Consider the following 13,831-nt stretch of genomic DNA (forward strand, 5'->3'; position numbering starts at 1 on the left):
AAAGGAAATCGCGAGTTAGTCAGAGAAATTCCACAAAGTGATGTGAAATTGTTCCTTTAGAAAAGCTCTTCTTTGTACACAAGGAAGCTACACATTCCCATACCTACACATTTCATCCAGAAATCCCTTTGATTATTATTTTATAAGTAATGCAAAAAACCTGCAGATTATTGACTTTGTTTTATAAGAATGTCAACTACTGCAACTTTGGTGGCACGCCCCATGGTTTGCAATAAACCAGAAGGGAACACAATGTGTTTTTTATATCAAGTTAATAGTTTCAATGAGTATGATATTGACACTGACACAGTCCTTTGCTTTTTTATGTGAACATACAAGACTGTGACATTTTCACAGATTTGTCATGTTTTCTGAACTGAAGATCTCAAACAGTACATGTTTTAAAAACGTTTTGCATTTAACAACAAAGTGCTATCAGGTCTTAATATCTAAAATTGGTGAGTAAGCTGACAATATGATCTTGAAATAAATTAGAATAATTTCTGAATTATTTACTAAATGTGTCATGACAAAGTACCAGAGACTGTGGCTTTAACAGCAGTGTTTCCTCTTTAACTGTCTTGTAGACAAAGTTCTCAAGTTAAGCTATTGCCAAGGCTGGGTTATTCTGAAATTTGTTTCTAGTGTTCAAAGCCGGTTTTTCTTCTATTCATGAACATCCCTCATGTATCTTTATGTGTCCAAACATTCTTGTATAAGAATAATCACTAGATTGGGCCCTAAAATTAAAGATGCAGCTTAATGGCCTCTTACTTATCTGTTTGATTTAAGAGACTAGTACATCCAGGATATTTATTTAATATTATATTTTTATTTTACATGTATGAGTATTTTCCATGCAAGTGCATGTGCAACTTGTGTGTTCAGTGCCCAAAGAAGTCAAAAGGAAGCATCAGATGTCTTGGAACTAGAATAACAGTTGTGGTCTAACCAGTGGGTGATGGAGACCAAACTTGGATTGTGTGTAAGAGGGAACAAATGTACTTAGCTGCCAATATCCAAAAATCATCACATTCTGATGTGCTTGGAGCTAAAGGCCTCACCAAAGGAATTCCTGTTAACAGTCTCTATTCCACATACAGAAGCAGAGTTCACTAAAGAGTTATATGATCTTAAAACTCCATGTCTATGTGTGAACTCACTATAGTTTAACAACCAATGTGTTGACTTATAAAGGAGAAAAAAGCATGCATAAGCATTTGAGAGACAGTGTTTGTATGTATGTATATGTGTGTATGTTTGTGAGTGTGTATATGTGTGCATACACACACATGTATGTGTGTGTGAGGTATTTTGTATGCATATGTGTTTGTATGCATGTCTGCATGTATAGGTGAGCCTATGAAAATTAGTGTGTGTATGTGTATATGGTATGTGTGTGTGGTGATGTATGTGTGCATATGTGAGTGTGCTTTGTATGTGGGAGAGTGTATGTATGCTCAAATATGTGTGTGCATGTATGAGTGTGTGAGTATATGTAAGAGTTTGTGTGTGTGAGCGAAAGAGAGAATGTGTATGTGTGTGTGTATGTGTGTGTGTGTGTGTGTGTGTGTGTGTGTGTGTGTGTTTACCAGCTTCAGTTGTCTTCACTCACAGGCACATACCTGTTAAGACATAATTGTAAATTTGCTCTTTTCTTCACTTAATACTGAAGAGCTCCTCTAGAAATCACAGCTACCTACAATTTAAGGAATGATGCTGAAGGGAAATTCAAACAACTACTTTCTTCTGTACTTATTGAATTGGGGGCTATTTGTATCTTTAAATTAGTGATCTCCTGGTAAGGAAAACAAAACGAACCACCTTAAGTTTACCTTGCCAGACTTGATTGGATGTATACTTTCATGAGAATGGTCTCTGCCAGAAATAGCTCCCCCAAAACAATTTTCACCATCACAGGTGTTTGAGAAATCCAAGAAATGCGCAATTTTGATAAACTGTGGACAAGTGTTCAGAAGTAATAGCCATTGACTTTGCTTTCTTTATCTCTTCTTGAACTCTGCTACTCTTGTCAGTGTTTTCTGTGCTAAAAACATCTAAGGAAAAGAGACAACCCTTCTCCTTTCTCTAATATCACAGTGCCCATCCCCCAGCCTCTTAAGCACTTTTTGTAAAACCGAGATAGTCTACATTCTAATTCATTCTTCCTTTCTTCTCTGGGAATGACTGTCAGACCCATGACAGTTTCAGTGGGTGTCTGGTAGTCACTGGTGTGTGTGTGTGTGTGTGTGTGTGTGTGTGTGTAGAACAAAAGACAAGCTTGAAACATTAAACAGATTAGGAAAATGTAATGGCTTGATTATAAATGTCCTCACAAATGATAGCTGGAACACTTCATAAAAACGTCAACATAGTATCAGATAACTTTGAAGAGAAGAAAAGAAGATGCCAAGTAAGAAATTATTTTGGCACTTTATTATAATGGTACTAATATTAATCCCCTCCTCCCCCCAAAAAAGCTAAAATTCATATTTTACTAAGGTGGCCAAAGGTTTTACTACCTAGATAGAGCTTTGGATGCCACTTGTGAGAAGATCCTGTTCACTGACCTTATTTGACACCTAATAAACATCCTTGCTTCAGAACATACAGTGTCTGGTTTCTTTAAAATGTCTGCATTTTTCTCTGCCACAGCCTTATGAGATTCGGGTTAAGACTTACATATGCTATTTGAAGATTTGTTTGAAGCATCAGTAGACAGATTAGAATGCACGTTTCACACCTCACTGAATCTCTAACTTATCCAGGAAGCAGCTTTTGCCAACATGCTTCAGGGCTGAATGCATCATGCTTCTCACCATCCTGTTTTCTCCTTGGACTCATGTGTTCCAGGCTTGTTCTTTTTATGTGACTCCCACCAAGGAATGATCTATTTTCCCTTGTCCATATAGGCTGTCTTCAGAGTTTAGCTGGTCATAAACCTTAGCAATGTAGGTAACATTGCTTGGAGAGAATGCTGTGATTCTGATGAAGCAGTGAGGGGTTATAGACTTGATTAGTAATAAATTCAATACCTATGTCTTTATTTATCATATGAAAGATATATCATAATTTTACCCTTAATAAAGCATAACTAAAATCCATTTTGGGGATCTAGTAGTGAAAAAAACACTTTCCAGAAACTATACAATCCTTGACATGGAACATAAGACAAATCACACTAGCCAATCAGCTGCATGCTAGGCGCTACATGAAGAGACACACATATTTACATATATACCCTTACAAGTATGTACTTTACATATGAGAAAACTGAAGCTCAAAGCCATAGAGAGACAGGGTTCAAAGCCCAGTTCTCATCTATCAATGGCTCTTTCTCCGAATCAATTCTGACCAAGCTTGGTACTTAACTTTCTTGAAGTAACTTTTGGAAATCTAAAGGCAATTTTTTGTTTGATGAAAATATATTCCTAAATATATTAATCCAATCTACTTACTCCATATAATGTTACTTGTATGTACATGATTTCAGAACTCACTTGTTGCAGCCTGAGCTGCCCCACATTAGGCGCCAAAACGTCTCAGACCGTTCTGTCAATGTTGGGACCTGCACTGCCAAAAGCCTTGGGGGCTAAACTGTTAGAGCCAGCACTTCCCCAAGCTGCTCCAGTCCACGGGTCGGGTTCAGCAAGAGAGAGAGTGAGGATGAATGAGAGGCATGGAGACCAGACAGAGTGTGATTCAATCCCGTTTATTCTTCAGTCTCTCTTCTTCTCTCAAAGTCCCAAGTCTTGAGTTCCTGGTGCCTAGTTCCTAGTCCCTAGTGCCTCCAAGTTCCAAGTTACTTCTTCCAAGTGCTAAGTGCCTAATGTCTAATTCCATTTTCTTCCTCCAAGTGCCAAGTGCCTAATACCTAATAATAATAATTCTTCTTCCGAGTTCTCTAGTCTAAGTGTCTTCTACCTCAATGCCTAATTACTACCTCAACTTGTACTCCAAGTTGTACTCTCTAACCTAATTCCTAGATCCAAGTTGTACTCTCTGAAGTGTCTGATTCTCTGTTACTCCAAATTGTTCTGAACTCTCCTGTCTGCCTCTCCCCTTTTATATGTCTCACTTCTAAGCCACACCTCTAAGTCATGCCTTCAATCATGCCCTTAGGTCTTGTCTCTAAGTCTGATCTCTAAGTCACATCCTTAAGTCACACACCTTTAAGTCTCACACACCCAAGGGAAAATCCTGGGTATCTAAAGCAAGATGTTATCAGAGTGTGCTCAGCTGTTGCAGGCTAATGTAATCAAGTCTCTTATCAGGGTATATGGCTCAAGATGGCTGCAAGGATGATAGCTGCATTCTGTCAGCTCCCCACACTCACTACTTGGTTTCAGATAACCAATCTGGGAAGACTATTATTTTGCTTCCAATATAGTTTTTTTTTCTCTAAGATTGAAGCTTCAGGAGATTGTTTCTTTCTAGGTCATCCTTGTTCAGATCTTGTTTAGGCAGCCATGTTGATAAGACTCATGGGAGGAACTTCTGTAACATTTCTAGGAAACACACTCTAACACCAAACTTCCTGTTCCTCAACCTCTGCCTTGATTACTTTTTGATTGTGTGATAAAATATCATGATCAAAGCAACTTATAAAAGAGAGCATTTAATGTAGAAATCACAGTTTCAGACAGTGAGTCTATTGTCATGATGAAAACATGGGAGCATGCAGGCAGTCTTGACACTGGAGAAGTAGCTGAGAGCTGACACATTGATCCACAAGCATAAGACAGACAGACAAAGAGACAGACAGATGAAAGGAGATAAAAATGAAAGTGTTTTTGACACCTGAAAGTCCAACTTCAGTGACATACTTCCTCTAACAAGGCCACATTGCCTAATTCTTCTCAAACAATTCTACCAGCTAGAGACAAAGTATTCAAATTTGTGAGCCAATGGGGTCATATATTTCACACCATCGCAGACTCTTACATATTTTCTCCCCCTCTTCTCCAATGATTTCTAGACAGTAATTGGGTAGTCAGCTAGAACCAAAAACACAACATTTCTTGTTCTCCACATTTGGCTCTATTATGGTTTTCTGTAATGGTCTCTTTCTGTTGCAAGGAAAGGTGCCTTTGATGAGACATAAGAATTACACATATCTGTGTGGAGTAAGAATGAATAATTAGAATGTAGTCAGGGAGTATACCAGTTTTATAAGTGGTGGTTGTAGCTTTCTCCTCAAAGACTCAGGACTAATTTCCCCTGGGTAGTTAGCTAGGTTTCTAGGTGTGACTTTCCTTTTAGTGGGTGAGCCTTACAGTGTTGTTTGTTATAGCCAAGTTATGAATTCTACTATTGTACTAATAAGGTTATGGTGTCATGAGTGTTGTCAGTTGGCAAGAAATTATTTTTTAAATACAGTGCTCAACTAGAAAATTTAAAAATACTTTATTTGGGATATTTTTACCCTTTATAAAATTGAAGGAAGCTGGCAGCAGTATAATTGTCTCCCCTTTATTAATTCAACACATTTTATATTAAATTATTTATGCACAGCTGCCAAGCATCATCTTTCCAGCTGAAATACAATCTACAGCCCAATTACCAAAAAAACAAATAGATTCAAGCCCATTAAAATGATATTAGAACTTACCATTGATAAGATTAATTTTTCTGCACTAGAGAACTGTCTTTGTCACACTCAGCTATATCACAACATATGCACACTTTGCTTTCTTAAACAAACAAACAAACAAACAAAAAACTGAATATTCAGAAAAGCTGGAGAAATTGTGTGGGAGATGTGGAAATTACATCCATGTTGCATTCTCTGCTTCTTTAGAAATATGCTTTTTTAGAAACTGGAAAAAGATGTCTTAGATAATATATTACTATTAAGTTCTTATTGGGGTAGATAAGTTTAGATGTCATGATATGATAGCATTGATAGTGTTCAAGAATCTCATATCTATAAAGTAATAAAATGTCATTCATAAGGTAATACAGACTGCCTTATATTTCTCTTACTTCAATCAGTTACTATGTCTAATGGTAGTCTTTCTGTTGTTGTAGCTGTTAAATCATTTTTATATCTTAAATGTTACACAGCTAGCACAAAGTACTTCTTTAGAATGTACTACAACAATGTTTGACCTTTAATTTATCAGGGTAGGTTTTGTATTTGGTTATCTGCTTTTCCCTGCTACTTTTATTTACTGCTGGTGGTTTTTGATATGATATTCTGTCTGTTTGCATTGGGAAACAAATATCATATGAAAGCTAAGGGAAGAAATTATTCCATACAAGCAGTGAGAAAATACACAATGCTGGATTTAATTGTAATTAAAAATAAAACAATATCTGAAAAATGCTTTGTTTATAGATAATAGTAACTAGTTATTCTACAAAGTAAAATGAGAAATCTCAATGTTGATGTATAGGAAAGAGGGATATGGAGGGAAAATTTTTAATGCCAGTTAGACATGCACTATTTGTAATTTCTTCCTAAAGCATCACTGAACTTTGTGGTATTCTGTGCCCACATCATAGCCATCTCACAAAAAAATAACATTTAAACAGGCTGCAGTAGTGCCCTGATCCACTGTTTCCCACATGAAGCTGGAATGAAATTTGAAGCACTAGTTATGAACAAAGCCTGCTTGTTGGTGTCTACTCTGTGCATTAAGAGAGCAGACTGACACAGACCTTGGGATATAGCAGTGCATTAAGACACAGTATGTAATTTACAGAAGATGTTTGTGTGTTTTTGTAGGGAAGCTGTATGAGCAAACAATAAATATTTATAAATATGGTATTTACAAACCATTGACATTTTAGACAATATTTTAGCAAATAGTTTCTTTGTATATGTTACTTTAAAATCATGTAATTTGTATCACATTTTACTTTGTGTTGACAATTGTGTACCCGACTTATTTATGCCTAATGATATATCTAATCACTCACATAATTAGTTATTTTAGGAATCACATATTATTGGAAATGTATTTTTTAAAGTTTTTTGGTAGGTTGAAGTTGTTATAAAGGAAGTTATCACTTCTAAACCTTCTCCATTATTAGCACATGTAAACTTGATTAGTCACTGAAATGTAGGTTGTGATAGTATGAAACCACTTTGTATTCAGCACAGCATCTCTTTCCTATTCCATCACTCTCTCTACATTTCTGAAGTTTGCATAGTTCAGAGTTATATGTGCATGACACACCATGTCTTGTCTGGAATGCTGAATTATCCCAGTTGATTTTGTGTGCATTGTATTCCTGGAGTATATGTGTTCCTACAGTGAGATCCCTGTGATGCTTTCATGATTTAGAACATCCTAAGTTAGACCAGTGGTCATGAACTAACATTGTAGAGTCAGTGACTAAGTTCACATATATTCAGCTATCCAAAAACAAACAAACAAACAAACAAACAACAAAAACACCAAAGTTTGTTTATAGAACCTAAAGAAGAAAGAATGTGGCCTTTTGGAGAAATGAGGTAATTTAGAAAGGATAGAACATACTTTGTTTTATCTAGAAAGAATAGTATACTTTGGATTAATAACAACATGACAAGAGAATTTAAGGAACTGATATGAAAATGACAGATGAAAGATTAGAATGAAGAAGAAAGGAATGAATGTGAAGTCTAAGTACAGTGAGTTCTAATGTGTTTTAACTTTCTGTCCCTCCTTTCATCAGTCAATGCAGTAGAAGGTCTTTTGACTCACAGATTATTAGCTCTTCTCTTTTTTTACTTGGCTATGGAGTGGGTTTCTATAAAAAACAGTAAATTTAATAAATAGTTATAACTGGTGGTTTTCTGGGTCAGGTATGAAGACAAGGAATGCTAGGAACATTTGATGTCCTAAGTGGTTATGCATGGCATGGCTTCATTTTCAAAGGAAAACATTTAAATTCTGCTCTTTGTGAGGTTCTCAGATGTAAATGTCTTAATTACTTTGCAATGTATGCTTCTACACACTAATGCATAAAGTGGAAATTGTTATGATAGCGTTCCTGTGAAATCCACAAAGATGTGTGGCAGACTGCAGATCTCATGTACTCCAGAGTTTATGGGCAGACCCTTTATAGACCAGATCATGGCATCCTTCATTACATGAGAAAAGTTCTGCTTTGAGAAGAAGACAAGGTTTCATGACTCAGGCTGGTGAAAAACCCTGCCTCCATCCATAACTGTGCCATGGAGTGGCTTTGGACTCATATACAAGTAATTAGCCATGATGCCACACATATCACAACATTTGTTTGAATCTTAGTTTTTCTAGCTGTTGAATAAAAGGTTCTCTTGGTCTATGATCATTGTCAGCATTGAGTAAATGAATCTGTATATGTCAATAGAATAATTTACAAAGCATAAAATCTATTCAATATATTATTCTCCTGTCTCTTAATGTCTCTATATTCTTTAATGAATATATTAAAACATTGTTTTCAGAATACATAAAATTCAGTTGTAGGTTTATTGATTCATTTTATTCTCTTGTTGGATGAGGATAGGACATCTATAGATTCTGGCGGGATGTGTTCATTAGTCAATATGGGCTTGGAAGTCCAGAAAATAACCCAAATTCCTTAATACTGTCACCATGCAATCCATAATTTTCTGTCTAATGTTTTAGAGACGAACTCTGCTTTTTTTTCACTTAGTAAAAAGTTATCTGTGTTCTTTATAGACTAAACTATATTTATTGATAAACTTTGGAAGCTAATAGCTCTTGAAGAGTCTCTATGACATTTTATTTAAAAGATATAATCATTAAAATTAATTTTAGAAAAAGAAAGTCTTAGAAAATATATACAGTTGTAGGTATAGATACACACACATGCACACACACAAGCATATATTTTTTCTCCTATGTGCATAGTTAATCAGATACTTAGACTGCCATTAGGGATTCTCTCTGAACAAGTAAATCATTAGTTCCTCATACAATTAAAAAAACAGAAAACTCAAGTGGTATTACTTATTGGTCAACATGTATTTTTGCATAACACTGGGAGCCATCAGAGGCTAGATATTAGATAAAGCATAAAATATTTTTATTTTAGAGCTTTACTGTCCTATTCTTATTTCAATGTCAATTAAATAAGACTGATAAGTCCTAGTCCATGTGTAGAATTTGTCAGCACTAACATCTACTTTATGAGTCATGTGCATATGTGTGTGAGTATGTGTGTGTGTGTGTGTGTGTGTGTGTGTGTGTGTGTGTTTGGGTGTTATGCTGGGATATAGGATCTAGCACATGTTCATAGACACCGTACGACTGAGCTAAACCACCAACCCTGCTTTATGATTCCTGAACAGTAAATATTACTGCATTAACAGGCAATAAATCTACTTTGAGTAGATTTAGCTTACACTTAGGAATTCTATCGACCAAAAAGCCTAGAAGGGAAAAAGTAGAGCTTTAGGAGAATTGAAGGAAACCTTGTACTGTTCAAAAGGAGGGCAAATGAAAGATGACCATGACATGGAGCAGGGATGAAACAATGGGAATAGTAACAAACCTGAGAGGATTCAGATAAATCACTAAATTTTGAAGATTTTGTCCTAAAGGCAAAGGTTCAGTTATTGCAGAGAGATGCAGCAGGATGTTAAAGACAGTTCTAATAACTAGGTGGTTTGGAATGATGTCTGAGGACATATGGATTGTCTAGGACAATGGCTAATATCTACCATAAAAAACCATGGAATCAACAAGTTATGAGGCAAGTTATGCACTGAGGACTGAAATGAATATAGGCTAATAAAGAAGTCCACAGAAAATAGAATATATATTTTAAAAAACTATTTTCTAGTTACCTTTTCTATTTAAGTTTGTAAAGCCACAATCACTATTCAAACTCGCATCAACAATCACATTTTCCCAGTACAGAAAATATTAAGGTTTTGCATATTTCTAAAATGTACATATTTGCAGGCATGTAAAATAAGAACGAAAACTGTGAACATTTAAAAATAAAGTTGGAATTTTTGCTGTTATATAATTTTTGAAAGATTATCAGTATATCAAGAATTCATTTCTACATCATGAAATATAACTTTACAACATTTACATTAGTATAATATCCAGAGTAACACAGCTCAGTAGTTTTATTAAATGTATATTTAGCTCAACTTTGTTTACATTTTAAGTTATATATTAATTAATTTGTGAAATATTTTCAATCACATAGATATTTGAATGATACATTGATGTTCTAATGATAGGTATTTCCTTCTTCTCCAAAGTTGTGTGAGCTACATTAGGGTAGGTTTATTATGGTAAGTATAATACATCACAACATTAGCATAAAACATGAAACCTCCTTATAAATAATTATAAATCTGAGGAAAGAGTATATCGATTTTCTCTCTAGCAAAATACTTAAGGTTTTCTGTATAGGTTAACACTATAATTTAAGGTTTCTTTCACAATTAATCTTCACTCAAACAACTGACAAAATGTCTTAGCTCCAAACAAAACAAAACAAAAAAACGAAACTCGGCTTTCAATGCATAGAACTGAGCACTGACAGTAGCCTAGACTTTGAAGTACTTTCTAGATCAAGAAAACACTCAACTATTTGCAAGCTTGATTCAAGGTCAATGTGAACAGAGTTTGTAGTAGCAGACAATGTTTCTTTTTTTTTTTTTTTTTTTTTTTTTTTTTATTCAGAGAAGCAAGACTTGCATTTAGTTCAGATATCTGACTAAGAGCCACTGTTTACAGCTTCATTTGTATTCTAAGCTCTCACACCTTTTAAAAAAGAATAACTTAATAGTAAGTAGGGATTTGAATACACAAAGACTTAAATATAATTTTTTCAAGTGCTATATGTTTGCTTCAGTGTGCTAAGCTTTAAGTGAAACTGAAGGACACTCATATAAAAGCCACTTTTGTCAAAGCCTTTCCTAACTCAGATGTACTCTCTTATGATATACATGTGATTGACAAGCCGACTTTGGTGGAATGCACAAGAACTGTTTGGACTTTGTGGTTTTCTTAAATGAAATGAGTAAGCAAATATGTTGTCTTAATAGGAAATAAAGTATGTTAGGTCTATTTGAGCTGCTTCAGTGTGCCAAAGATGCTGTTAATTTTGGTGTTCATAAATTACTAATCTGGAATAAGAGATTGAATGTATTTTGAAAACTTAAACCTGTTGTAGCTGAACATGTTTAACTAGTTAATAAGAAACATCAAAAATACCAAGCCCTGAGGTCAAGGGTCATTTTTTTTTTTTTTTTTTTTTTTTTTTTGTAAAGCGATTATATGCTGTTTAAATTGGTTGTTCGGGTCTGTCTATAACATAAGTATAATAACCTAGCTCAAATGCAGATTTCTAATTTTCAATTAACATAGGAATAATTTTGTTTGCTAAAATAAAATAAATGAATGAATGACAAATCTGAAACATGAAATGTTCTAGGTAGAATTTTTTAAAATTCCAAATTTCAAAAAATCATGTGGCAACTGTATAGCTCAAGCTTTAAGTATTAACTTTTAACCTTTGACCTTACAGATTTTAACCAATGAAATGTCTCTTTAAACTTTAAAGGAAACAATGATAACGAGCGCCTGGCGATTGCTAGACAGCGAATTCCATATCGACTTGGTCGAGTAGTTGATGAATGGCTACTCGACAAAGGTAAAAACATTGATTAAAACTTCAAATAAAAAATAATTTGAACATAACCAAGTAGTACTTCATTGTAACACTAATAAACATAAAAAATAAATTTTCCGTAAAACTAAATTAAAAACAAATTTAAAACAGTAAAATGTAGATAGCAATATTTGCATACCTTGTATAATAATTTCTATACATTTTTAGAAGTACCAACGGTTTAATAATCTTACCCAGTTAACTTAAGGTTAAAGGGACTGTTAAATACAATCCACTAACTCAATCTATGAAGGTACTCAGAGCAAGCATTAACCAAAAATGATAAATCGTTTATAGATTATATCCATGATCCAGCCTCTAAATTATTAACTAAAATATATGTAGTTCGGATATCTTTATCATGGTCCTGAAAAAAAAAAATCTGTGTTTAAACTCTAGGAATCTTAAATAGTGGGCAATATGGATTGCCAATCAAAATGAAGTCCCTTTAACGTTTGCAAGCTTCTGAGAACATTTGGGAACAAACCCTGATTAAAACTGAACTTAAAGTTGTGTGCATGCTTTATGAGCAGAGGGAGCTATGCTCATCCAGGAGTCTCCATCTGATGATAGTGGTACTGTTGCTGGGATTGTTTGATGGAAATGTGCCATGATCTCTCCATTGGTTTGTGTATCATTCTTGAAGCCGCTTTTTACATTCGAAGCTACTTTTTTCTTTCATTTTATTTTGTTCTGTTTTGATGGACTTGCTGAAAGCCAATCAGAAAAATATTTTCAAAACATCTTTTTTTTTTCTCTGACAAGCTCAGTGTAAACCATTCATTTCCTTTCAGTGTGATTGCCGGAAAAATAGAATAATTGAAGTAACAATGGATTATTGCCTTCCAAAATATAAACATTTCTAAAGAATAGCATGTAGAGTTGTATGGGCATTATGTGAATTATGACATTTTTGCAATAAAATTTAAAATTAGACATTAGCTCCTACATGTTAATTTATTTCAGAGGTTATTTTAGGATAACAAATATTTGAAATGTTAGATATGTCATACTTTTTTAAATTTAGCAATTTAAATTTGAGAGACCAATAAAAGTTCTCGAGGCAAAGGAAAATGTGATTCACTAAAAACTGATTTGTAGTATATATGTTTGATTGGTCTTTTAGCAAAAGCACTACATTTATAATATGTTGACAATTTATAAGTATTTGCCAGTATTTATGCATTTCATGGACACCTCATTTCTAAGCAATGAATTATGAGTCAAATGCCTCTCTTATAGTTTATTGCTCTCATTATCCACCCCATGAAAAATCTGTTTTTATCATCCTTTGTAGAATGTAGAGTTCACAATCAACATTTTTGCATGTATGTAATGTTATTTTTACAGGGCGTCAGCTCACAATCTTCAATAGCCAAGCAACCATAATTATTGGCGGGAAAGAGCAGGGCCAGCCCTTCCAGGGTCAGCTCTCTGGGCTTTACTACAATGGCTTGAAAGTTCTGAATATGGCAGCAGAGAACGATGCCAACATCGCCATAGTGGGGAATGTGAGGCTGGTCGGTGAAGTGCCTTCCTCTATGACAACTGAGTCGACAGCCACTGCCATGCAGTCTGAGATGTCCACCTCAATCATGGAGACCACCACAACCCTGGCTACCAGCACAGCTAGAAGAGGAAAGCCCCCAACAAAAGAACCCATCAGCCAGGTGAGCACATGCATGCCATCCTTTTCTTTTAAATTTGTGATCACAAAAGTAGCCTTTTCTACATGTGTGTCTTTTCTAAGCCGGATTTTGTTTCTGATCTCGTGTGCTCATCTTTCTTGGAAATTGTACGCAACCAATCTTGTATGAATATGTGGTGTAAGTATGTTGCTGATGAGAAGTTGCAGACCAAAAATAAGAAAAGAAAGAGAGAGAGAGAGAGAGAGAGAGAGAGAGAGAGAGAGAGAGAGAGAGAGAGAGAGAGGGAGAGGAAGGAAGGAAGGAAGGAAGGAAGGAAGGAAGGAAGGAAGGAAGGAAGGAAGGAAGGAAGGAAAGAAGAATGGAAGGAAGGAAGAAAAAAAGGTGAAGCTCTGTGTTGGTTTGTTAGAGGCAAGCTTGATTTGATCTCCTTGGTTTAGAACTACTAGTAGGTGAAGATGTGCTAATTACGCAAAAACATTTAAGGTTAGTAAGCAAGGAAAGTACTAGAATATTTGAAAGGTTTTGTGTATTAAAGCATAGTAATT

At 34.9% G+C, this 13,831-nt stretch overlaps 1 protein-coding gene across 39 annotated transcripts in view; it reads left to right on the forward strand.

The window, feature by feature from the left end:
* Positions 1-13,831, forward strand: part of Nrxn1 (neurexin 1) — a 1,065,384-nt gene that overhangs the window by 915,005 nt on the left and 136,548 nt on the right. For 24 of the 39 annotated variants that reach the window (XM_076942416.1, XM_076942418.1, XM_076942422.1 and 21 more), the window contains 2 exons: positions 11,530-11,619; positions 12,988-13,307. In XM_076942416.1, coding sequence (XP_076798531.1) covers positions 11,530-11,619; positions 12,988-13,307 — 410 coding nt within the window. The remainder of the gene's footprint in view (positions 1-11,529; positions 11,620-12,987; positions 13,308-13,831) is intronic. The other 15 variants (XM_076942435.1, XM_076942437.1, XM_076942440.1 and 12 more) reach the window with 1 other exon arrangement.

This window comes from Arvicanthis niloticus, chromosome 11 (genome assembly GCF_011762505.2).
Source record: "Arvicanthis niloticus isolate mArvNil1 chromosome 11, mArvNil1.pat.X, whole genome shotgun sequence".
NCBI classification, from domain to species: domain Eukaryota; kingdom Metazoa; phylum Chordata; class Mammalia; order Rodentia; family Muridae; genus Arvicanthis; species Arvicanthis niloticus.